A 22750-nucleotide genomic window follows, 5' to 3' on the forward strand; every position below is an offset into this window, starting at 1 on the left:
CTGGTGGCGCAGTGGTTGAGAGTCCGCCTGCCGATGCAGGGGACACGGGTTCGTGCCCCGGTCCGGGAAGATCCCACGTGCCGCGGAGCAGCTGGGCCCGTGAGCCATGGCCGCTGAGCCTGCGCGTCCGGAGCCTGTGCTCCGCAACGGGAGAGGCCACAACAGTGAGAGGCCCGCGTACCGCAAAAAAAAAAAAATACAGCCACAGAAGGAAAATTTTGGGTCAAAGGGTAAGAACATTTTTAAGGCTCGATGTTTATTGCCTGATTGCTTTCCAGAGAGGCGTATGTTCTGATTTACACACCCAGTCGCAGCAGAAGTAAGGGCTGCTCTTAACAGACGCTCACCTCCCCAGCATTTACATTGGTTTGTCAAATTTCTCTGCCTCTAGTTTCACCAGATTAATCTTTCGAAAACTGGCCTGCCCAGGCCACTCTCTTGCTCCAAGCCCTCCAGTGACTCGCCGTCATCAAATTCTCAGCCTGGCAAGCAAGCCTCTCTGTAAAGTGGCCCCTGCCCACGTCCCCAGCCTCTGCCCACTCCTTCCTGCCTCATCTCCACCAGCCAAATGACCTGAACACCATTAGGGCTCTTCCGTCTTTCTCTGTCGAACACGCTGTATCCTGTGGGCTGGGTGAAGAACCAACCCGAGGCCACCTCTTCCACGAAGACTTTGATCCCTCCTCAAAGGGCTCAATTCTCAGGACCTCTGTCCTCAAAGGTCAGCTCTGCATCCCAAGGGACTCACAGGGTCAGATTCAGCAAAGGCCAGTTCCCTTCCATCGCGAATGCTCCCCTCGAGCCCACCCCACCTAACTGGAAGGCTCAGAAAGGGACCTAAGCCAAACCCCAGGAGCTAGAAAATTCTCTGTGGCCAGAGTGAGGCTAAAATCTGAGAAGTGGAATCCCCGGGCCTCAGCTGACCTCAGCCCACTGAGAGCCCAGTCAGTTAGCAGTTCTGTCTGAGCCCCCCAGAGATCTTCAGCCAGGGGAGCCCCTTGGCATCAGGAGTCCTAGCCCTGGCTCTGTGGCACCATGTTTTGGGCCTCAATTATACACATCTGTTCAATGGAAGGTCTCACTCTACTCTGCTGAAGGGTCCTCCAGCTCTGCCAGGACAGGAGTCCAGGGCCAGGGGCGCAGCACAAAAGTGGCCAGACTGGAGTCTAGGGCATGGGCCAAGCAAAGTAGAAGTCACGCCTCCAGCCTGAAAACTCTAGCTAGAGGCACCTGCTCTAGCTAGTTGGCACCTGCTGCCCAGGTGGGACCCTCTCTCCTGACCCTGACCATGCCGGCAGAACCTAGATACCAGGTCTGGTGTCCCCGGCTTCCTGAACAAGTCTGAAGTCCCCCCAAAAATGTGTCCACAGCTTCCCCAAGAACCCCAGTTCTCCAAGGAAGGTTCCAGGGCACAGAGAGAAGCCAGCTCCAGGCCTCTGCCAGGGGCCTTGAACGCCCTTCCTCGTGCAAAGCTGCCGGTCCCTCCCCTGCAGACTCAAGGGCAGCTCCAGTGTAGGAAATGCCACCACCTCCCCGCCAACAATCCAGGGGCTGATGGGCGACTCCCTCCCAAGGGAATGAACCATCCCAGATGCCATGCACCGGAATCCATTGCCCTGTTTCTGCAGCCTCTGCCTGCTAGGGCTGCCTTCATGGCTCATGTCACCTGAATCCTAATCTGTCTCCCTCCTCCATGGGATCAGGGCCTCTGGGCACTCTCAAAGGCAGGAGTAGGGAATGGAAAGAGCATAGACTTGGAGTCAGGAGGCTGAGATTCCCATCCAGGTTCCCATGGACTCGGACTCACTGTGTGACCTGAGGCAGGTCACTTTCCCTCTCTGGGCCTCATTCCCACAATCCAGTGTGGGTCCAGTGCTCTCTAAGGACCCTACAAGTACTGAAAGTCCTTGGTTGTACTGCATTTCGGTTAAACACCTGGACTCAAATCTTGGTAACCGTGTACGCTTGGACAAGTTACTTAACCTCTGCATGCCTCAGTCTTCTAATCTATAAAATGGGGACAGGAGTGCTACCTACCTCAGAGGGTTATTGTGAATATCAAATGATTAATGTGTGTAAACCCCTTAGCACACAGCCCAGCACACAGTAGCCATTCAAGGTGTGAGGAGTGGTCTTACTGTTGCTTCATTTACTTATTTACTTTTAACAACTGGCTCAAGACCTCATCTCTTTTGTCACCATCACGACTCCAGGTGGAGTCAGGTAGAGGTGCTCAATGGTTAGTGCTGAGTGCCAGCTCACAGTGCTCCCCGGGCCCAGGGGTCACGGCAGAGTCCGTGCTCCAGAGAGGCCCAGGTAGAGAACAGAGGCCTGGGCACCCTTGCAGAGTAGCCCCCCGACAGCATGACAAGGCGCCCGCAGACCGCTTCCCCGGGTGCCAGAGCAGCACTGATGCGGACAGAGCAAGGGAGATCCCACATCAGATGTCAGACGCGTAGGTCAGGACCGAACACGAGCGTCCTGTCTGAGCACCAGCTGAGTCCAGGGGGAAAGTCAGCTCCCGCCATCCAGCAGGACAGATGCCTCACATCGAGATGAAGACACTCACTTATAAAACCCCTCCTATTTCTCTATCTGCCAAGCACTGTGCCAGGGACCGTGGGGGACGCGGAGATGAAAAAGTCAAGGTGAGATGAGGGAGGAGGAGGGAGAGACTCGCTCTGACTGAGCGACCCTGGGGAAGGTGCGACAGAGCCATGACTTGAGAGCCTCGGGGCAAACATAGCTTTGACAGGGAGAGCACCGAGCAGGACATTGCAAGCAGCCAGCGAGACCCCGTCCGCAGCACGTGGAACCAAGGAAAGGCAGGCGTAGGGGAGCGGGGCCCGGGGCAGATAAGACAACTGCAGCTTGGAGAGGCGGAGGGGTTCACTAGCTCTTCCAAACCCGAGTCTCCCGCCATTTCTACTGTGCCCCAAACCAACTACATAATGAGCAGGGCCTAGTGCAAAATGAAAAGGCCCTCATTCAAAAAGCAAAAAAAAAAAAAAAAAAAAAAACCTGGGGATTCCCTGACGGTCCAGTAGGTAGGACCCGCGTTTTCACTGCGAAGGGCACAGGTTTAATCCCGAGTCGGGAACTAAGATCCCACAGGCCATGAGGCCCAGCCAAAAAAGCAAGAAAAAAGAAAAAAAAAACTGTCAAAGGTACTAAAATACAGTTTTCCCTTTGTCCTTTCCTGACCTGTCCTGGTGTTTTTTATTTGCTACTTAATGTGTGCTTCCTCGTGCACAGGGATACCTGAGGGGTGAGTGTAGACACAGGTGCCCGGGGGCGCCCGCTTCTCAACGTGGCACCCAGGCACACGGGCCATCAGCTACCAGAGTCCCCCTCCCGCCAGCTGCTGGACCCTGGCACCGTGCCGTGACGGAGAGCAGGGAAGCTGGGCCGTGCGTCCACCCTTCCCACTGCCTGCTGCCCCGACCCCCTGGGCAGGCAGGTGACCCCCAAGGGTACCGCAGCCTCCACATCAAAACACTCTAGGTCCCTGGATGGGGCGGGTGAGAGGCCTGCCCTCTCTGAGTCACCCACCGAAGGCACCGCAGCTCTGCCAGCCCAGGGTGGGGACAGCTGCTCTGTACTGACACTGGGCTCCATGCCTCTGACCCCAACCGTCCCGGCACCCAGGCCCCTGCTTGGGGGAGGACAGTAGTTGTCTCTGGGCAGGTGCAGGGAGGAGGAAGCTGGGTGGCAGAGGGCAGGAGAGAGGGAGGCCAAGAGCCCATCCTGGGAGGCAGGGAGGGGGTGGGAGGCGGCCCGACGCGTCAACCAAGCTCCCAGCCCCAGCACATGCTCCACTGTCCCATCGAGCGGCACTTACAAAACACAGAGCTGATGACAAAATCATTCAGAATTGAGATCATTAAACCCCAAGCCCCAGGCCTTTCAGAGCACTGGTCACAGCCCTGACAACAACACATACACCTCTGGTGTTCCTCTAGTACCTGCTCTGTGTCGGACCCTGGGGGAAGGGGAGGCGATGGGCCGGGTCTAGCCCATCACCTCCCTGTTCTCAGGCCAGGCCCTAGGAGCGACTCACCTAGACGGTTTACAAGATGCTGCTACCAAGCAATACTTCATTACCAGAAAGGAAACAGGATTTGTAGCCCAGGCAGGATTTCAGTGGGCAATAATGCCTGCTGGGGAGTGGAGCTGGGTCATTAAAGCTGGGGGTAGGGGGGAAGCAGGGGTGCAGAGGCGAGAAGAAGCCAGGAGGGAATGTCACTGAGAAGCTGGAACGCAGGATTCACACCGGTGTCACGTGGGTAGAAGGAAGAATGCTGGGGAGGCCAGAGCCGGCCCCAGCAGTGCAGGCTTAGGTGTGGAAACCAGAAAGGCTGCCCCTGGGCTGCAGAGCTTGGGGTCTGCCCAGTGCTTTCCCACCTGTTAGATCACTAAGATCTCACACCTGTGCGGAGAAGGGTGCCTTCACAGAAGAGGAAGCTGAGGCTCAGAAGGATAACGTCACTTACCCAAGTTTATATCTGGTCCCTTTCAACACCCTCACATCTCCTGGGGGCGCTTCCATGACCTCTGCCCCCTATCGGGGGAGGGGCTTTCTAGAGCAGGGGCTTCCTGGGATGGCTCAGGCAGTGTGGGCGGTGCTTCCTGAAGTTGGGGTGGGGGTGGGGGGTCAGGGGCTGAGGAGTGGGGAGCAGGGGGAATGGAGAAGGGGTTGTTTGTAAGGGCTGCCGGGGAGAAGCGTCCAGCCCCGCCGTCCCTCACAGCCACCAGCAGGCGAGCGCGGAGGAGTCCGCGGTGAAGCCGGCTTCCTGATTAGCAGGCTCCCCGGACGCGGGTGATTAACCAGATGTGCCGCTGCTTCAGCCACTGTCTAAATGAGACCCCACTTGGCCTACGCTCTCCAGGGCCCCTGGGCCCAACAGGCTCGCCTCAGCTGAAGCTTTCTGCAAATGCAGAAGCTGCCAGCAGCTCCCGCAAACACGACAGGCTACACAGGGAGGGCAGGGCCTCCGTCACCCACTGATCCCGCCTGTCCCAACCTCACACCCCCGCGCATCTGAGCCCCATCATTTCCTCCAAGAAGATGCTTCCATATCCCGTCCATGGTTTCCTGAGTGATTTTATATTTCCTCTTTCCAATCCCGTTCCAACAAATGGTGAGCTCCCCGAGAGCAAGAGAAGCAAAGTGTGTGGCCAAGAACAGAAACACTTTCACCAAACACCTGAAACAGGAGGATTGGGTGGCTGCTGAGGGAGCAATTCAGGCAGATGGGGCCTCGGGGAAGAAGGAATCGGGATTTCTCCTCCTGACATGCCAGAAAGGGTCTGAGCAGGCCCCGTGGAGCACGAATGGGGGCAACTGAAGCCCTGTGATCTGCCAGGCTCTGGCCAGCCTGGTAACTCAGCCCACGCAGTGGGGCTGAGAAGGAAAGACCCGCACGCTCCCCCCTGCTCAGGGTGCTCCCCACACGCTGAGCCTCTGCTGAGTTGCAAGGTCAAGATTCACCCTCATCACCTCTCACCCGGCCCATCACAACCCCCTCTACACTCATTCCCTGGTCCCTCCTATTATCTTCTGCATCGGCTTCCAGAATGATCTCTCTAAAATTCAGCTTGTCCCTCCCGCTTAAACTGTTCTGTGGGTCCCCGGGGGCACCCCTGATGTTCAAGGCCTTCCCTTCAGCTTCCCCACTCCTACCTCTTCTCCGAGATCCCCCCATCCCCCCGGTCACCCCCCCAGCCCAATGCCTAGCCTCCCAACTTCAGTCAAGACGAACTCTGAGTAGCTACCCAGATTTCCCTGCCTTCTCACACCTCCCTCTGGACCTTTGCACCTGCTGTTCCCTCTGCCTGCTGCACCCTCACGGGTCTGTCCAGAGCCCCGAAAGGCCTCCTTCATGCCTCACATCTCAGCTCCGGCTCCGGGTCCTTCTCTGGTCCCTCTGGACCTTGTTCCCACTCTTGTTAGAGTAATTAGCTCACTGGCCTGGAGCTGCCCCACCCCCAAGTCTGGGAGCCAGTCAATTCTGAGTCCATTTCTGAGTCATCAATGTGTCCCCAGCATTGACCGGCACAGGGTCCGACACAGAATAAGTACCAGTACGTGTGTCCTGAATGCATAAGGGAGGGAGGGAGGGAGGGCACGAATGCGCGATGAGCACCTCACTGCTTCCGGTTCAGAAAAGGAGGCAAAGTATCACCACCCAGAAAGGCACAGCTGTAAACAGACGGGTCAGCACTGCAGAGGCAGCCCACATAAGCAGTGCCGAGCAAGAGGGAGGTGCTCTGGGAGAGGCTGGGCCAGTGGGGAGGCCCCCTGGGGAAGTGCACAGGATTACGAGAGATGGAGAGGAAATCAGGAGAAAGGCGGGGCGGGGGGGGGAGCAGGCAGAGCTCAAGTGGGCTTGAGAGTCAGCAAGCAGCCCCTGGGCATTTGGCTGGAACACAGCGTGAACGGAAGCGGGAGGTATAGCCTAGAAGTCATGAATATCGGAGTAGAGATAACCTGGAGATCGCCAGATTTAGTAATGACCTCTGACAGCCCCTGTGTAGCATCCCTCATGGTAGTCGTTCCAGGGCTGCTTGACTCCTGCAGGGATGGGGAACGTACTAACCCTAGACAATTATAATTGTTGGAAGGAAGGCTAGAACCAGGATGGCCTCACGTGCCAGGCCGGGGGCTTTATGCTTCCTTATTTTTTTTTTTTTTTTAATTTTTATTCATTTATTTATTTATTTTTTGGGCTGTTTTGGGTCTTCGTTGCTGCTTGTGGGCTTTCTCTAGTTGCGGTGAGCGGAGGCTACTCTTCGTTCCGGTGCGCAGGCTTCTCATTGCAGTGGCTTCTCTTGTTCTGGAGCACAGGCTCTAGGCGCGTGGGCTTCAGTAGTTGTGGCACGTGGGCTCGGTAGTTGTGGCTTGCAGGCTCTAGAGCGCAGGCTCAGTAGTTGTGGCACACGGGCTTAGTTGCTCCATGGCATGTGGGATCTTCCCGGACCAGGACTCGAACCCGTGTCCCCTGCACTGGCAGGCGGATTCTTAACCACTGTGCCACCAGGGAAGTCCCTATACTTCCTTCTGCAGCCAACAAACACCTAGTTGCCAACTCCATAGCAGAATGATATTACTGGATTTATATTTTAGAACCATCACAGTAGGATTGGATAAAGTTGGCCAACTGGCAACGAGATCCAGCCTTTTTCTCCTGTCCCATACCCCTAGAAAATGGCATTAACTATTTTGTATGAAGTAATCTTTAGTAGCATTGTAAAACAGGAAGGGATGTCCTGGCAGATCAGAAATTCTGAGGTACCCTCAAAAGGCAGAAGGCAGAGAGATCTGATGGAGGGGGTAGGACTGGCTACATAGTTTGTGGGGCCCCTTGTTCAAAATGACTAAGAATTTCAAGATGGTAACAGCAGAGCATAAACTCGAGTGTGAGACTCTGCTATGCATGGAGACTCATGTGACTGCTAAGGTCAAATGCCCATAAAACCAGGCCAGGAGAGAGGAAACCATAACCTCAACCCTGTAAAGAAAGGTCTGGAGCCAAAGGTAGGGGCAGCTCAGAGGGAATGTCAGGGTCATGGGTGGAGAACACAGGAACAAAGGAAGGTTTTGCAACTGTCCGGGCTTCCATGGTAGAGAAGTCAGGTGACTGGGCTCCCCATTCACCCTGCCCACCAACTCCTGCTTGTACCAAGCAGAGGCATCTGTCCCCAGGTGTGAGAAGGGCTGAGTTTGAGGGACAGGACACCCTGCGGGGCTGAAAATACCCAAGAGGGGCAAAGCAGAAGCTAATGGCTCAAGTCACCCTGCAGCATTTCCTACCCTCCCCAATAATAAGATGACAGCAGCTTGCAGTAAATAGACATATCACATCACTCAGAGAGAGGCTAACCGCAAACACAAAGTGCAGTATGTATCCAAATATTACTAAATATAAGAGGAAAACCAACAATGTGAAAGAAAGATACCAAACTCAATGCCTGAAGGAGAGGACAGGAAAACGGATCTGTGGGTTCCTTCAACCAACTTAGTATCATAATCATGAATGGCTCTCAAATTTAGCAAGCACCAGAATCTCCCAAAGGGCTAGTTAAAACACAGATTCTGAGCCGTGCTGATTTCTGATTCAGTAAGTCCACAATTCATATTTCTAATTATTTATTTATTTATTTTTGGCTGCGTTGGGTCTTTGTTGCTGCGTGCGGGCTTTCTCTAGTTGCGGTGAGCAGGGACTAGTCTTCATTGCAGTGTGCAGGCTTCTCACTGCGGTGGCTTCTCTTGTTGCGGAGCACAGGCTCTAGGCGCGGGCTTCAGTAGTTGTGGCACACGGGCTCAGTAGTTGTGGCTCGCGGGCTCTAGAGCGCAGGCTCAGTAGTTGTGGCGCATAGTTGCTCCGCGGCATGTGGGATCTTCCTGGACGAGGGCTCGAACCCCTGTCCCCTGCATTGGCAGGAGGATTCTTAACCACTGCGCCACCAGGGAAGTCCCACACAATTCGTATTTCTGATGGTTTCCAAGTGAGGCTAATTGTGTTGGTCCAGGGACCACTCTTTAAGAATCACATATCTAGAAATAAGGGTATAAACTACAGTCAGAGGGTGAGTGGCAAGAAGAAACAGCTCTCTGGAAAGCTCGAGGCAGAGAAGTTGATCAGGGACACCTAGGCAGTGACTGCTTCCTTTGTCTCTATGAGAATGTGGCCTTGATGACACTAAGTTTGTTTCAGAAACAAGAAGGGCCCTGATTGTAGAGTCTCTTAAGTGACAGCTCATAGACTATTAGCACAGCTTATTCTGGAAGAGATATGTAAATCCTGAGCATAAAGGATTAGTGATACGGCAAGATCCAAGTGGAATTTATCCCAGGAATGAAAGATTGTTCAATATATGAAAATCCATCAGTGTAATATGCTATATTAATACAATAAAGGGCCAAAACCACATGATCATCTCAATAGATGCAGAAGAAGCATTTGGCAAAATCTAACATCCTTTCGTAAAAGCTCTCAAGAAACTGGAGGGAATCTCTTCAACCACAGAAAGGACTACAACAAAAAAACCTCACAGCTAACATCATATTTAATGGTGAAAGACTGAAAAGTTTTCCCCTAAGATCAGGAACAAGACAAGATGTTGGTTCTCATCATTTCTATTCAATATTATACTGGAGAGTCTAGCCAGGAAAATTAGACAATGAAAGGAAATAAAAGGCATCCAGTTTGGACAGATTGGACTACCTCTATTTGGAGACTGTATATATAGAAAATCCTAAGGAATCCCCCCAAAATAAAACCAATAAACGAGTTCAGCAAAGTTGAGGTATACAACATCAACTTACAAAAATAAATTGTATTTCTACACACTTGCAATAAACAATCTATAAATGAAATTAAGAAAACAATTTTGGTTACAATAGCATCGAAAAGAATAAAACGCTTAGGAACGAATTTAACAAAACAAGTGTAAGACTTGTACACTGAAAACTATAAAACGTCATTAAAAGAAATTAAAGAAGACCTAAATAAATGGAAAGACACTGCACGTTCATGCGTTAGAAAACTAATAATGTTAAGCTAGCAATACTTCCAAAATTGATCTGGAAGATTCAACAACCATCCCTATCAAAATCCCAGCTGGGGGCTTCCCTGGTGGCGCAGTGGTTGAGAGTCCGCCTGCCGATGCAGGGGACACAGGTTTGTGCCCCGGTCTGGGAAGATCCCACATGCCGCAGAGCGGCTGGACCTGTGAGCCATGGCCGCTGAGCCTGCGTGTCCGGAGCCTGTGCTCCACAATGGGAGAGGCCACAACAGTGAGAGGTCCGCGTACCGCAAAAAAAAAAAAAAAAAAAAAAATCCCAGCTGGATTTTTTGCAGAAACTGATGAGCTGATTCTAAAATCCATGTGGAAATGCAAGGAACACAGAAGAGCCAAACTTGCAAGAAAAGAACGTGCAAAAAGAAAAGGTGGTGGACTCCCACTTCCTGATTTCAAACTTACTACAAGTGTACCGTAATAAAGACTCTGTGGTACTGGCACAAAGACAGACATATGTATAAGTGGACTAGAATTGAATGTCCAGAAATAAACCCATATGTTTATGATTAATTGATTTTTGACAAGCGTACCAAGATAATTCAATGGAGGAAAGAATAATTTTTTTTTCAATAAATGGTACTAGTACCACTGGTTACCCACATGCAAAAGAATGAACTTGAATCCCTACCTCACAGCACATACAAAAATTAACCCAAAGTGGATTCAAGACCTAAATACAAAAGCTAAAACTATAAAACTCTTAAGAGAAGACATAGGGGTAAACCTTCATGACCTTGCATTAGGCAATGGTGTTTTAGATATGGCACCAAAAGCACACACCATAAAATTAAAAATAGATAAATTGGACTTTGTAAAATTTTTTAAAATTTGTGCTCCAAAGGACATGATCAAGGAAGTGAAAGAACAATCTGCAGAATGGGAGAAATATTTGTAAATTATACAACTGATAAGGGTCTAGCATACAGAATATATACAGAACCCTTACAACTCAACAATAAAAAGACAACCCAATTTTTTTTTGGCTGTGCTGCACAGCGTGTGAGATCTTAGTTCCCTGACCAGCGATCGAACCCATGGCCCCCGCAGTGGAAGCTTGGAATCCTAACCACTGAGCCTGCAGGGAATTCCCAAGACAACCCAACTTTTAAAAGGGCAAAAGATTTGAATAGACATTTCTTCAAAGAAGATGAACAATGACCAATAAGCACATGAAAAGAAGCTCAACATAATTAGTCATTAGGGAGATGCAAACCAAAACCACAATTATATACCACTTCACACCCTCTAGGATGGCTAAAACCAAAAAGACAGACAATAACAGGTGTTGGCAAGAATGTAGAGAAATTTGAACCCTTATAAAGTACTGGTAGGAATGTAAAGTGGTGCAGTCACTTTGGAAAAGAGTTTGTCAGTTCTTCCAAAAGTTAAACAGTTACCATACAATACATCAATTCCACTCATAGATATATACACCCAAGAGAAAATACGTCCACACAAAAACTTGTACACAGATATTTTTGACAGCATTATTTATAGTAGTCAAAAAGCAGAAACAACCCAAATGTCCATTGACTGATGAATGGATAACCAAGATGTGATATATCCATACTATAGAATATTATTCAGACACAAAGTGGAATGAAGTACTGATTCATGCTACAACATGGATGAATCTCAAAAACATTATGCTAGACAAAGACAGCAGCCACAAAAGACCACATTGTTTGACTTCATGTATATGAAATTCCAGGGGCTTGGGGATAGGAAAATGGGGATTGACTGCTCATGGGTATGGGGTGTTTTTGGGGGGAGTGACAAAAATGTTTTACAGCTAGATAATAGTGATAATTGCACAACTTCAAAAATATATTAAAACCATAAAACTGTACACTTTAAAAGGGTGAATTTTAGGGGCTTCCCTGGTGGCGCAGTGGTTGAGAGTCCGCCTGCCGATGCAGGGGACATGGGTTCGTGCCCCGGTCCAGGAAGATCCCACATGCCGCGGAGCGGCCGTGCCCGTGAGCCATGGCCGCTGAGCCTGCGCGTCCGGAGCCTGTGCTCCGCAACGGGAGAGGCCACAGCAGTGAGAGGCCCGCGTACCGCAAAAAAAAAAAAAAAAAAAGGGTGAATTTTATGATATGTGAATTATGTCTCAATTTAAAAAAGAATTTGGCAAGACCTGCTTTACTTGGACAACGTTAATGACAGCTGTGTGTTTCCTTAGACAATTAGAACAAAGCTCGATCCTGCTCCATGTTATAATCTCACTTATGGATCTTTGGCTAATTAATCCAATCTGAAGTGTGTGTGGTCTATTCCCATCCACTTCTGACAGACCAGAAAACTGAAACTTAAAAGAACAAGGAGATAGAGACTCTAAAAAGCATGGAATGAGTCCATGACATCTGTGAATCCGTATCAGATTGTTATGAAAAAGAACCAACCAGAGCACATGAAAATGAAAAGATGATTGTTAAAAAAAAAAAAAAAAAGAAGAGTTGATCAGAAGAACGGAAACAGCCAAAGAAGAGAAAAGTTGGGGAGCTGTTGATGAGTTGGAACAAAGGACTACTTCCAGAACCCAGCAAGAACCAAGAAATAAGAATAGGCAGGGCAAGCTGAGACATGGTTCCAGCAACTATCTAAGTTTTGGAAGGAGAAAACATAGTGAAAGAAATACTTGAAGAAATAATCAAAAGAAAATGTCACAGTAATAAAAAAAAAAGAGGACACTAGGTTCAGACACAGCAAACAACAAAACCTCATCTGCAAACTTGGCTGTGACTTCAGAATGCAAAGAATAAAGCTTTTAAAAACTGAAAGCTTCAACAAGAGGGAAGAACAGATTACCCACACATTTGCCTCAGACTTCTCACCAACAACACCAAATGCGAGAAGGCCATGAGGAATGTCTTCAGAGATAGTTTGGAATACGATTATTCCAAAAGGTGTAAAGGCAAAATGAACACATGCTGAGAAATGCAAGGGCTTGGAAAATGACTATCCCTACCTGACAGTCCCTACCTGAAAGAATTACTTGAGGAGACATTCTAATTAACAGAGGAAGTAAATCCAAGAGGAAGTCATGGAATTTAAGAAGCAGCGGTGAAAACTATACACTAAGGGCTTCCCTGGTGGCGCAGTGGTTGAGAGTCCGCCTGCCGATGCAGGGGACACGGGTTCGTGCCTCGGTCCGGGAAGATCCCACGTGCCGCGGAGCAGCTGGGCCCGTGAGCCATGGCCGCTGAGCCTGCACGTTGGGAGCCTGTGCTCCACAACGGGAGAGGCTACGACAGTGAGGGGCCCACGTATCGGATAAAAAAGAAAAAAAAAAACATACACTACAAAGGGTGAACGCTGGCACTTCCCTGGCGGTCCAGTGGTTAAGACTCCACGCTTCCACTGCAGGGGGCGTGGGTTCAATCCTTGGTCTGGGAACTGAGATCCCGCAGGCCCGGTTACCTAATGTAAATCATACCTCAATACACTTAACTGAGGGGGGGGAGGGGGAAGGGTGGGAGGAGAAGAGGGAGGGGATTACAGCATTACGGTCAAGATCAAATAAGAAAGCCTGGATCACTCTTACCACTCAGCATCTATCTGGAGATCCTGTGCGATGCAATTTAATAAGAAAAATAAGTAAGCTGGGTAAATATTGGCAAGGATATAACTGTTGAGATTTGTAAACAATGTGACACTCTACCGAAATAAACCCAAGAGATTAACTGACAAACTATTAGAAAATAAGAAAATGCAGCCAAGTGGCAGGAATTCAAGACACAAAGATTTCAAATACACAGCAGACAAGTAATTTATATCCAAAATACAGGGAAAGAGCTCCTAAAAACCAAGAAGAAAAAGACAATTCAGTAGAAGATGAACAAAAAGCATGATTAAGAAACTCAGAGAAAAAGAAAATGGAGTTGGGCAACACATTATGGAAAGATGATTGCTCTCACTAGCAGTCAAGTCAGGACAAAGCAAAACAAGAAAATGTCTTCATCCGTCAAGTTGATGATGTCAAGTCTGGTGACACTGTGGGGAAATGGCTCACCTAATCCACAGCTGGTGTGGATATAAATTTGCACAATCTTTTTGGAAAACTGTTTAGCAGTATCTATTACGAGTTTCAATGCTTATACTCTTAACCCATGTATCACTGTTTTAATGATGAAAAATTCCAATGTTTATCACTACACAGTGGTTAGATAAATTATGGTACATCTATTATAGAGAATACTATAGTACAGGTAAAAATAATGAGTCAAATCTATAAATACTCACAGGAAAAGCTCTCCTAGATCTACTATTAAATGGAAAAAATAAGTTAAATTGCAACAATGACATCTAATATCTATCTCTAGAGAGATACCCTCCACGTTGATATACTTTGAAGTGAGGTCTGCAATTGAAGAAGTAGATAAGGAAGACTGGTTTATTTGTACTGATTGTTTATTTGTATTGTTTATTTACAACAAGAATATATTCAAGTGGGAATTCCCTGGCGGTCCAGTGGTTAGGACTCTGCGCTTTCACTGCCGAAGGCACGGGTTCAATCCCTGGTCAGGGAACTAAGATCCCATACTCCACAAGCCGTGGCCAAAAAAACAGAGGAAGAATGTATTCGGGAAATAATACGGTTATTTGTACACCAATGTTCATAGCACCATTATTCACAATAGCTAAAAGGTGAAAACACGTCCATCAATAGATGAATGGATAAACAACACATGGTAGATACATGCAATGGAATATTATTCAGCCTCAAAAAGGAAGAAAATCCTGTCACATGTAACAACATGAATGACCCTTGAAGACATGCTAAGTGAAACAAGCCAGACATAAAAAGACAAATCCTGCTTGATTCTACTTATATGAGGTACCTAGAGTGGTCAAATTCATAGGAACAGAATGTAGAACGACAGTTCCCAGGGGCTGGGGGAAGGGGGGAATGGGGAGTTATTGTTTAATGGGGACAGAGTTTCAGTTTGAGAGGATGAAAAAGTTCTGGAGCTTCTTCATCCTGGTGGTGATGATTGCACAACAGTGTGAATATATTAATGCCACTAAGCTGTACGCTTGAAAATGGCTAAAATGGTAAGTTTTATATATTTTACCAAATTTTTTTAAAACACTAAATAAAAATAACAAGACAAGCAATTGTAAAAATAATGATAAGGTGGACTGAGCTGATGCCAAAGGATCCCTTTCCATGAAAATACTGGGCAATAGGGACTTCCCTGGTGGCGCAGTGAGTAAGACTCCGCGCTCCCAATGCAGGGGGCCCGGGTTCAATCCCTGGTCAGGGAACTAGATCCCACATGCACGCCGCAACTAAGAGTCCGCATGCCACAATTAAGGAGCCCGCCCACCACAACTAAGACCTGGTGCAACCAAATAAATAAGTAAATATTAAAAAAAAAATACTGGACAATAAATATCCAAAAAAAAAGTAAATATGTAACCGAGCTCAAAATAAAGAATGGATAATATACAAGTGCCAGAAACAAAGAGGGAACTGCAATCCAGACACAAAAGCAGAAGCTAATGTAGAGAAGAGCCCTGGAAGACTCAGATGGATAAAGGCTCCAGGGCTAGAGGCTGAGAACAGTATTGCTGTTAACTCCACAGACTTGGCCTCAGCCTGTGGAAGGTGAGGAGCTAGAGCAGCGCCTCCTGTGTAGTAGGGATCCGTGAAGGGCTGCTCCACCCATAAAGAAACATTAAAAAAAAAAAAAAGGGCTTCCCTGGTGGCGCAGTGGTTGAGAGTCCGCCTGCCGATGCAGGGGACACGGGTTCGTGCCCCGGTCCGGGAAGATCCCACATGCCGCGGCGCGGCTGGGCCTGTGAGCCATGGCCGCTGAGCTTGTGCGTCCGGAGCCTGTGCTCCGCAATGGGAGAGGCCACAACAGTGAGAGGCCCGCATAAAAAAAAAAAAAAAAAAAAAAAAAAGTCTTCTGGGGAAGCAGCCAAAAAACCATTCATAGACAGTGGGAAAGAAAAAAGTCACACATACGTAATTAAAACCCTAAGCCCTTGCCACCTATGGGTGTGGGGTCTAAATTTACACCACTCAAGGAGAATGGAACCGCAAAGCTGTAAATTTAGCATATAAAATGTCCACGATTAGTGAAACACTCAGGCCCAGCAGAGACACAAGACCAATCACTAGAAGGACGTTTTCAAGACCTGGGGGACACAAGATTCCCATAGGAAAGAAAAGGGTGGGGTATTGACCAAGGTGAGTTCACAATAGAAAATGAAGAAACGGGCTTCCCTGGTGGCGCAGTGGTTGGGAGTCCACCTGCCGATGCAGGGGACACGGGTTCATGCCCCGGTCCAGGAGGATCCCACATGCCGCGGAGCGGCTGGGCCCATGAGCCATGGCCGCTGAGCCTGCGCGTCCAGAGCCTGTGTTCCACAACGGGAGAGGCCACAACAGTGAGAGGCCCACGTACCGCAAAAAAAAAAAAAAAAAAAAAAAATGAAGAAACAAAACCCACGAGGTACAGGTAGCATGTGCGCAGGTACACACACATGCACACACACATACCAGAATTAGCGCCCTCAAGAACTGGAGATACCAGAGCAGCCTGAACGTACCTATGCAACACAGGCTCCAAATGACTGAGATTCAAGATGGGCCATAGAACATAATTAAGGTTCAGAAGGAAGAAGCTCAGCTCCATTTGGAACTTGCAGAGCATTAAGTGGTTTTGAGATGTCCAGGTACAGGCAAGTAGGAGCTTCCTGAGAATATGAGTCTGGAGCCCAGGGGGTAGGTCTTGGCTAGAGATGAACCTGGGGGTCATCACCAGGGGTAGCTGTGATTGGCCAGGGCCTGAACCATGGCGGGGGCTGTCTCTGCAGTGAGCCCTGCCTTTAAGGGCAGGAATGTGGAAGGAGGCAGGGGTAGAGCTCGATCTATAACACCAATTTTGATTGCAGCCTTTTCCAGAAAGTGTTTTTAGAACTTCCTCTCCCCAAGAGAGTCCCCAGAGGCTCTCTCCTCAGGCCCCTGACTCAGCCTGTCTTATTGCACTGTAGCCGTGGCCATGATCCTCTTCCTGTCTGCTGTGAGCTCCTACAGAGGTAACAAGGCCAGCCTGCTTGTCTTTATTTCCCCACCATCCTGGGTTGAGCCCACGTCTCGGCTCCAGAAGTGGCTGCTGGAATGAATGAAGTCAGCGTGTGTGTTCTGCCATGTTGTGGGAATTCACATCATGAATCCACAGGGGAATGGGACTCAGAAGGAGCCAGACACATGGCTGGTTTCCTCTTCCTCACCCCTCCTTCTCTCTCTCTCCCTCTTGCTCCCCATTTCATACTGGGAGGAAACAGCATCAATTCTTGGACTCAGGCAAGACACTGCCCCTAATCCGACCTCTCATGAGCTCCATGATGCATTTGTTAGAACTGTGTTTGTCAAAGATCTTTCACTCTTCTTTCCCCCTTCCCACGTTATAATGACCAGGCACTGAAGGCACTTTGCAAGTATCAGCTCATTTAATGTGTGCAATCTGTGTGCTAGCCCCATTCTGCAGATGAAGAAACTGAGGCTCTGAGAGGCGATGTGACTTTCCTGGCCACAAAGCCATGGGGTGGCAGGGCCAAGGTTCAAACCCAGACCTCTTAGATTCCAAAGCTACGGTTTCAGCCTTGCCCATCGACCTCCATCTGCCTCCTCCTCCCCTGCCCTCCCAGCTCACACTGCTTCTCACTCACCTCCTCCTTAGCTCACACTGTGTCTGAGTCACACAATCCTTGGCAGACAAGCGCGGGTTGGGATGGGAGGGGATGGCCAGATGGGTGGTGAGTACAAGTCTCGGTTTGTCTTTTCATCACTCCAAGCATTGTCCCAGGGAAGCACTTGGAGTCCATGACCCCTTCTGGGCCCCCTCCGGGTTCCTGGGGTGAAGGAAAGAGTAGACAAAGGGTCCATCTGCAAATGAGTAGCAGGGAAGACTGGGAAATTTCCTCTGGACTGGCTTGGGTACCAGACTCAGAGCCCACTCGTTCTGTGAATGTGACAGTGGCCCAGGAGGGCCTTGCCGTTAAGACTCTGGGTTGCTCGGACTTGACTCTGCCGGGGCTCAGAACTGTGCTGAGCCTTGGTCCAATTTGGGAAGCAAAGCCCTGGTCTGGGAATCAGGAGACTGAAGATCTAAGTGTGATGCTGCCCCCAACTTGGAGGACCTTGGGCAAGATGCAGCTCCTCTGAGCCTTGGGTGCTTCATTTGTAAAATGGAGCAGTCATCCCAGGCCTGTCCATTTCTCAGGATGGGCAAGCTGGTATGGGGCGGGCTCTGAACCAAGGAGGCCGGGATGGGGGAGGGTAAGAAAAGGAACAGATGCTGGGCTAAGACAGCTACCGCCAGGATGGTCAACACCAAAATGGTCATGCTCTTGAGCTAGGCCAGGACTGTCTCACTGAGCGTCTCCTGATAGGTAGCCTGGCCCAGACCATGACAGGAAAGATGCGGCCAAGATAGGAAGGAAAAGAGGAGATGGGAAGGACGGGAAGTAGGAGGAGTGATATATTGGGTGGGGACGAGGGACAGAAAAAGCTAACAGAAGCAGAGGCACCCTGGGTCCTGGATAGGGTTCTAGCCCCAGCTCTGCTTCTCCCTCCTGTGTGACCTTAGTCAACTACAGCCCCTCTCTGAGCCTCAGGTTCCCCATATGCCATCTCACATTTTATAAGCTCCTTGGTTCCATCCTCCACTTGCCTTGTGAAGCCTGGCTCCATAGGTTCATTGTCAAGAATGCTTCCTTGAGACCCCCTCTCTTGCCTCCTTCTAAAATTCCTGCCTCTCCCCTCTGGGCCCAACAACCCTCAGTTTAAGGGTTGACCCCTTTATGTTTTGACTTACACTCTGTGACACATCACAAGGCAGAAGCCTCAGCTAAATCACCTTTGGCCCCTCCTACCAAGCACTTATACATAGTAGATGCTCAACGAACATTCTGTCCATAACATGAAATGGTCAGATGGACAGAAGGATGGATGCCTAGAAGAATATGCCTGCTTTGTCTGCTGATTAAGCCCCTGGTCAAAACTCCCCTCCTTAAAAAGCCTCTGGACGAATCCCCAGCCATAACCTTCTTCAACAATTCGACCAAAGGAAGTTACAACCCCAACTGCTGCCCCTCTCCCCTGCCCATTCCCAAAGGCTTTCCAGTTGCTACCCTACATTAACTAGCAGATTCCAAGGAGCTTGGACCCTGCCGCCTGCCCTTAATTACCCATGCTCCTGGGTGGTCATCCAATGAACACAGGAAGCTCTGTTGAAGTATCCTAGAGTTTTTCTGCCACAGAAAACCCTGCAGAAGTCCCCACGAGGATTCCTGCAGGTCATAGAATTCAGGGGTTGTAGGCGAAGTGCCCAGACAGATAGATGACTCTTCGTAGAAAACCCAGGTTCTAGCCCCAAATTGCCGTCATTTCAAACTGCGCACTGTCCGCAACACACACATGTAGACACCCAGCCAGGAGAGAAGCAGAACCTTACCTTGATGCTCCTCCAGTTTCCCCATGGTCTCGATCTGCTCCACCAGGTCATTTGAATTCCACTGGCTCATCCCAATGAGGATGGCGTTCTTCCCTTCGGCCACCTCCTCTGTGGAAAGAAGTAAAGATGGGCATGAGTCGGCAGGGCTGTGTAGAGGTAGCCCTGACAGGAGCCTATGTCTCAGGGAGTATTTATTTCTTCCTTTGAGTTGAGGAAGATGTCAACTATTGAAGGTGTCTATAGTTACAGACAGGTATAAGACATCCAGGAATTTTTCATTGCAAGAAGGCATTGTTGTTGTACCCTACTGGGTCTCCACATGTTACAGCAAAAAAAAGTAACAAGGGAACAGTCATGAGAGAGGCTGAACACTCACAGAAGGCTCCATTCCTAGCACTCAGAGTGGTATTTCTTGAAAGGCAGTGTGTTTGGGAAGAAAAAGTAAAGCCTTACCACTAGGTGGCAGTTTTTCTTTGGGTGAGTTACTTGGCTTCTCTGCGCCTCAGTTTTCCTATCAGTAAAATGGGACTGGCAATGTCTAATCATAACGTTGTTGTAAGGATTAAAGGAGAGATAATGAATATAAAGACCTTGGTGCACAGGGGGTGCTTACAGATGGGAGACATTAAGGTTACTTCTTCACATGAGGAGTGAGTTGCCATCCTTGTTTGAGCACATCAGGATTTGAGTGGTGTAGGAGCGGCTCTGGAGTAACTGAGAGAGCAGAAGACTTCTGCCTCTAAGCAAGCCTTAAGCTATATGGAACCCTTAACCCACATCTCAACGTTATGAACCTCTTAATGCTTCCATTCTCCCTTTAGTCCTCCCCTCAACCCTGTCTCTATCCTTGCCCTTTCCCAGTCTGAGCTCAGAGGAATTGGTGAGGTCATATTCCCTAACACACTGAACACAAGCCCCTGGGTCCCACACATCAATTACATATATCTGGTGCAGTCCCTCATCCCTGAAAGGGACATTTCCTCAAGAACAAACCCACAGGAATGCCCCCTCTCTCTCTTTAAAGAGACAGGCCTTCCTGGTGAAGACCTTTGTGCCTTTTCTCATAGAGCAGACATTAAAGGGTCATGAGGAGAATTCTTAAGCTCATCGTAACCGAGAACAAGAGATAAGACCCATTTCACTGCCAAAGAACTTCACAGAGCACATGGAACCAATATGGTGAATCTAAAGCTTGGGGATCTGTCCAGAGTTCTGAAGCACTCAAGCTCAGTCATCCAGACCCCATTTCTGGCTGGGACACCTCCTCCTGCCTTATTTGATTATTTTATGTCATCTACTTAACACCACTTACCAAATCTTAGTATGCACTGAGGTCGTCAGAAGTGTTTTACAAACACAAATTTATTTAATTCTCATAACAATTCTAAAAAAGTACAACTATTATCATCTCCATTTTATAGACAAGGAGACTGAAGCATGGAATAGTTCAGTAACTTGCCGAAGGTCACTGGCTAGAGCCAGGATTTAAACCCAGATATACTATTTCAAGAGTCCTAAAATCCTGCCCTCCTGATGGCCTGCCTGTCCTGGACATCCTGTATTGGCTGTGCAAGCACCACACACCACCAGACAATTTCCTGAACCCGGTGTGTTCCATCTGGGCACGGTTTACACCTCTAGGCAGCATCATGCTCTGGGCAGAGCCCTGACTGGGTTCCAGTCCTGAGCTGCTACATGGGAGCCTGCACCTTTACAGATGCCCCTCAGCTGTTCCTCTTCTCTTACTGCTTCCGTGGGAATAACAGCTCTGGTTCCACAACTCTCTCTAGCGAACTTTCATGAGGACGACTGACATAGTAAACTTGAAAAGGCTACACAGGCCAGATGCTGCAAACAAGCATCAGGTAGTACTATTCTTGGGGAAGCAGGGCCACCGGGCGTCAAGAGCTCCACTCTGGCGTTAGATCGACTCTTTTCAATCCTGGATCCACCATCTGCTAGCTATCCGACCTTGGACAGTAACTTATGTTTTATGAGCCTCCATTTCCTCATCTATAAAAGGACATCACAGTAATGCCCACGTCCTAGAATTGCTGTGAGGATTCAATCAGATAACGAGACAATGAAGGTAAAGTGTGTACAAGCACGACTAGCACACGGCGGGAGCACAGATGTGCATAACAGCACAGGAAGATGATGGTACCACCATTAACACCACCACCAGAGCACGTGGAGTTATGCCCCAGTTCCAGCTATGCTGCTGCCTACCCCTGTGTCATTTTGTCCCAGCTTCGGAGCGGGGTCGTCAGGGTCAGCCTGTAGCCCACCTTGAGTGCCTATGTCTCCTGGCTCAGTTACCCAAGCGTGCAGTTTTCTGCTTGTTCATTTAACATTCATTCTACAATGGAGGGCTTCCTGAGGAGCTGCTGTATGCAGTGTGAGACACGACCTCCATCCTGTAGGAATTCAGCTTTGTGAAAAAACACAGCGGGAAACTGACACAGTCAGATGAGTGAGCTGGGGCTCCTGGTCCAGCGCTGGGTAGACAGCAGGTGCTTGCACGTCCTAGATCCTGGCTCTTCTATAATGCGTGATCCCTCTCTCACGGTGTATGTGAGGCTACCAGAACCCCGAGAGGCTTCAGCATCTTCTCCCTCTTCCTTGTATCTGCGTGACCCCCCTCCATCCTTCCCTCTCGGCCTTCTGTCTCTCTCTCTCTAGGAAATCTCCTCTCAGACTCTCCCCGTGTTCCTCCCTGCTTGATGCCCATCCCTGACCCAGGTCCCTTTCCACTGATCTCCGTCCCTCTGGGTCCTGGGGTTTCTCTGTCTCAGGCTCTCTGCCGTGTCTGTCCCTCCCTCTGGGCCTCGATCACAATTACTCTTTGCTCTCGCTCTGTCTTTATCCCAGAACCTGTCTCTCTCCTCTCTCTGGGTGGATGTGTCTCTGTCTTGATCTCTTCTCTGGGTTTCTCTGGGTGCCTGCCCCTCGGAGCTTTCCACCTCTGCAGGCCTTCTTGGTGTGTCTGATCTCTCTCTCTCCTGGGTCACTGTCTCTCTTTCAACTCTCTTGGTGTGGCTCTCTTGGTGTCTCTCTTGGTGTGTGTGTGTGTGTCCCTCTCTCCCGTCCTCTCTGAGTCTCTCTTGCTCTCTTTCCCTCTCCGCTTTCTTGTATTTTCCCTGGCTTCCTTGCACTCTCTGCTGCTCCCCCCACCCCCCGCCCCAGGCTTCAGCCTGCCTGTCTCTCCAGCCGCTCCCCGGCCCCCCACCTCACAGACGAGATTTCTCTCCTTCTCCGGGCCGCTCCTCTGCCCCTGCGCTCAGTACTCAGCCTTAGATCTTCACCCTGGCAACAATGGGCTTGTCCCCTGAGTGGCAGCAAGAAACACACACACACACACACACGCAGCAGCTGAGAAATCTCCTTTTGGAGTCACTCAGGAGAACCAGGGAGACGCGTGCCTCAGCTCTGAGCCTCCGCTCGGTTTGCCCTCACTGTAGTTGGAGACTCCCAGTGGAGGCCAAAGGCCGCGAAGGGCTTTATCTGAATAAGCGTCCTGGTTACTGACTTTGCTTTTCGACTCCTGGTGACTGTTCCCTATGTGCCAGTGCTCAACCCCGGCGACCCCTGGTGCGGACAGAGTTTTTGCATCTACTTCGACCCCCCTGAGCCCCAGTCCCTGCCCATTCTAGGTGCCAGGCTCAGCCTCACCCACCAGTACCACGCCCCTG

At 49.5% G+C, this 22750-nt stretch overlaps 1 protein-coding gene across 2 annotated transcripts in view; it reads right to left on the reverse strand.

The window, feature by feature from the left end:
* The window catches only part of PITPNM3 (PITPNM family member 3), a 91238-nt gene that overhangs the window by 44675 nt on the left and 23813 nt on the right, over positions 1-22750 (reverse strand). For both annotated transcript variants that reach the window (XM_067714007.1, XM_067714006.1), the window contains exon 3: positions 19059-19166. In XM_067714007.1, the coding sequence (XP_067570108.1) occupies positions 19059-19128 (70 nt within the window). In that variant the 5' untranslated portion in view covers positions 19129-19166. The remainder of the gene's footprint in view (positions 1-19058; positions 19167-22750) is intronic.

Source organism: Pseudorca crassidens, chromosome 19, assembly GCF_039906515.1.
Source record: "Pseudorca crassidens isolate mPseCra1 chromosome 19, mPseCra1.hap1, whole genome shotgun sequence".
Classification (NCBI taxonomy): domain Eukaryota; kingdom Metazoa; phylum Chordata; class Mammalia; order Artiodactyla; family Delphinidae; genus Pseudorca; species Pseudorca crassidens.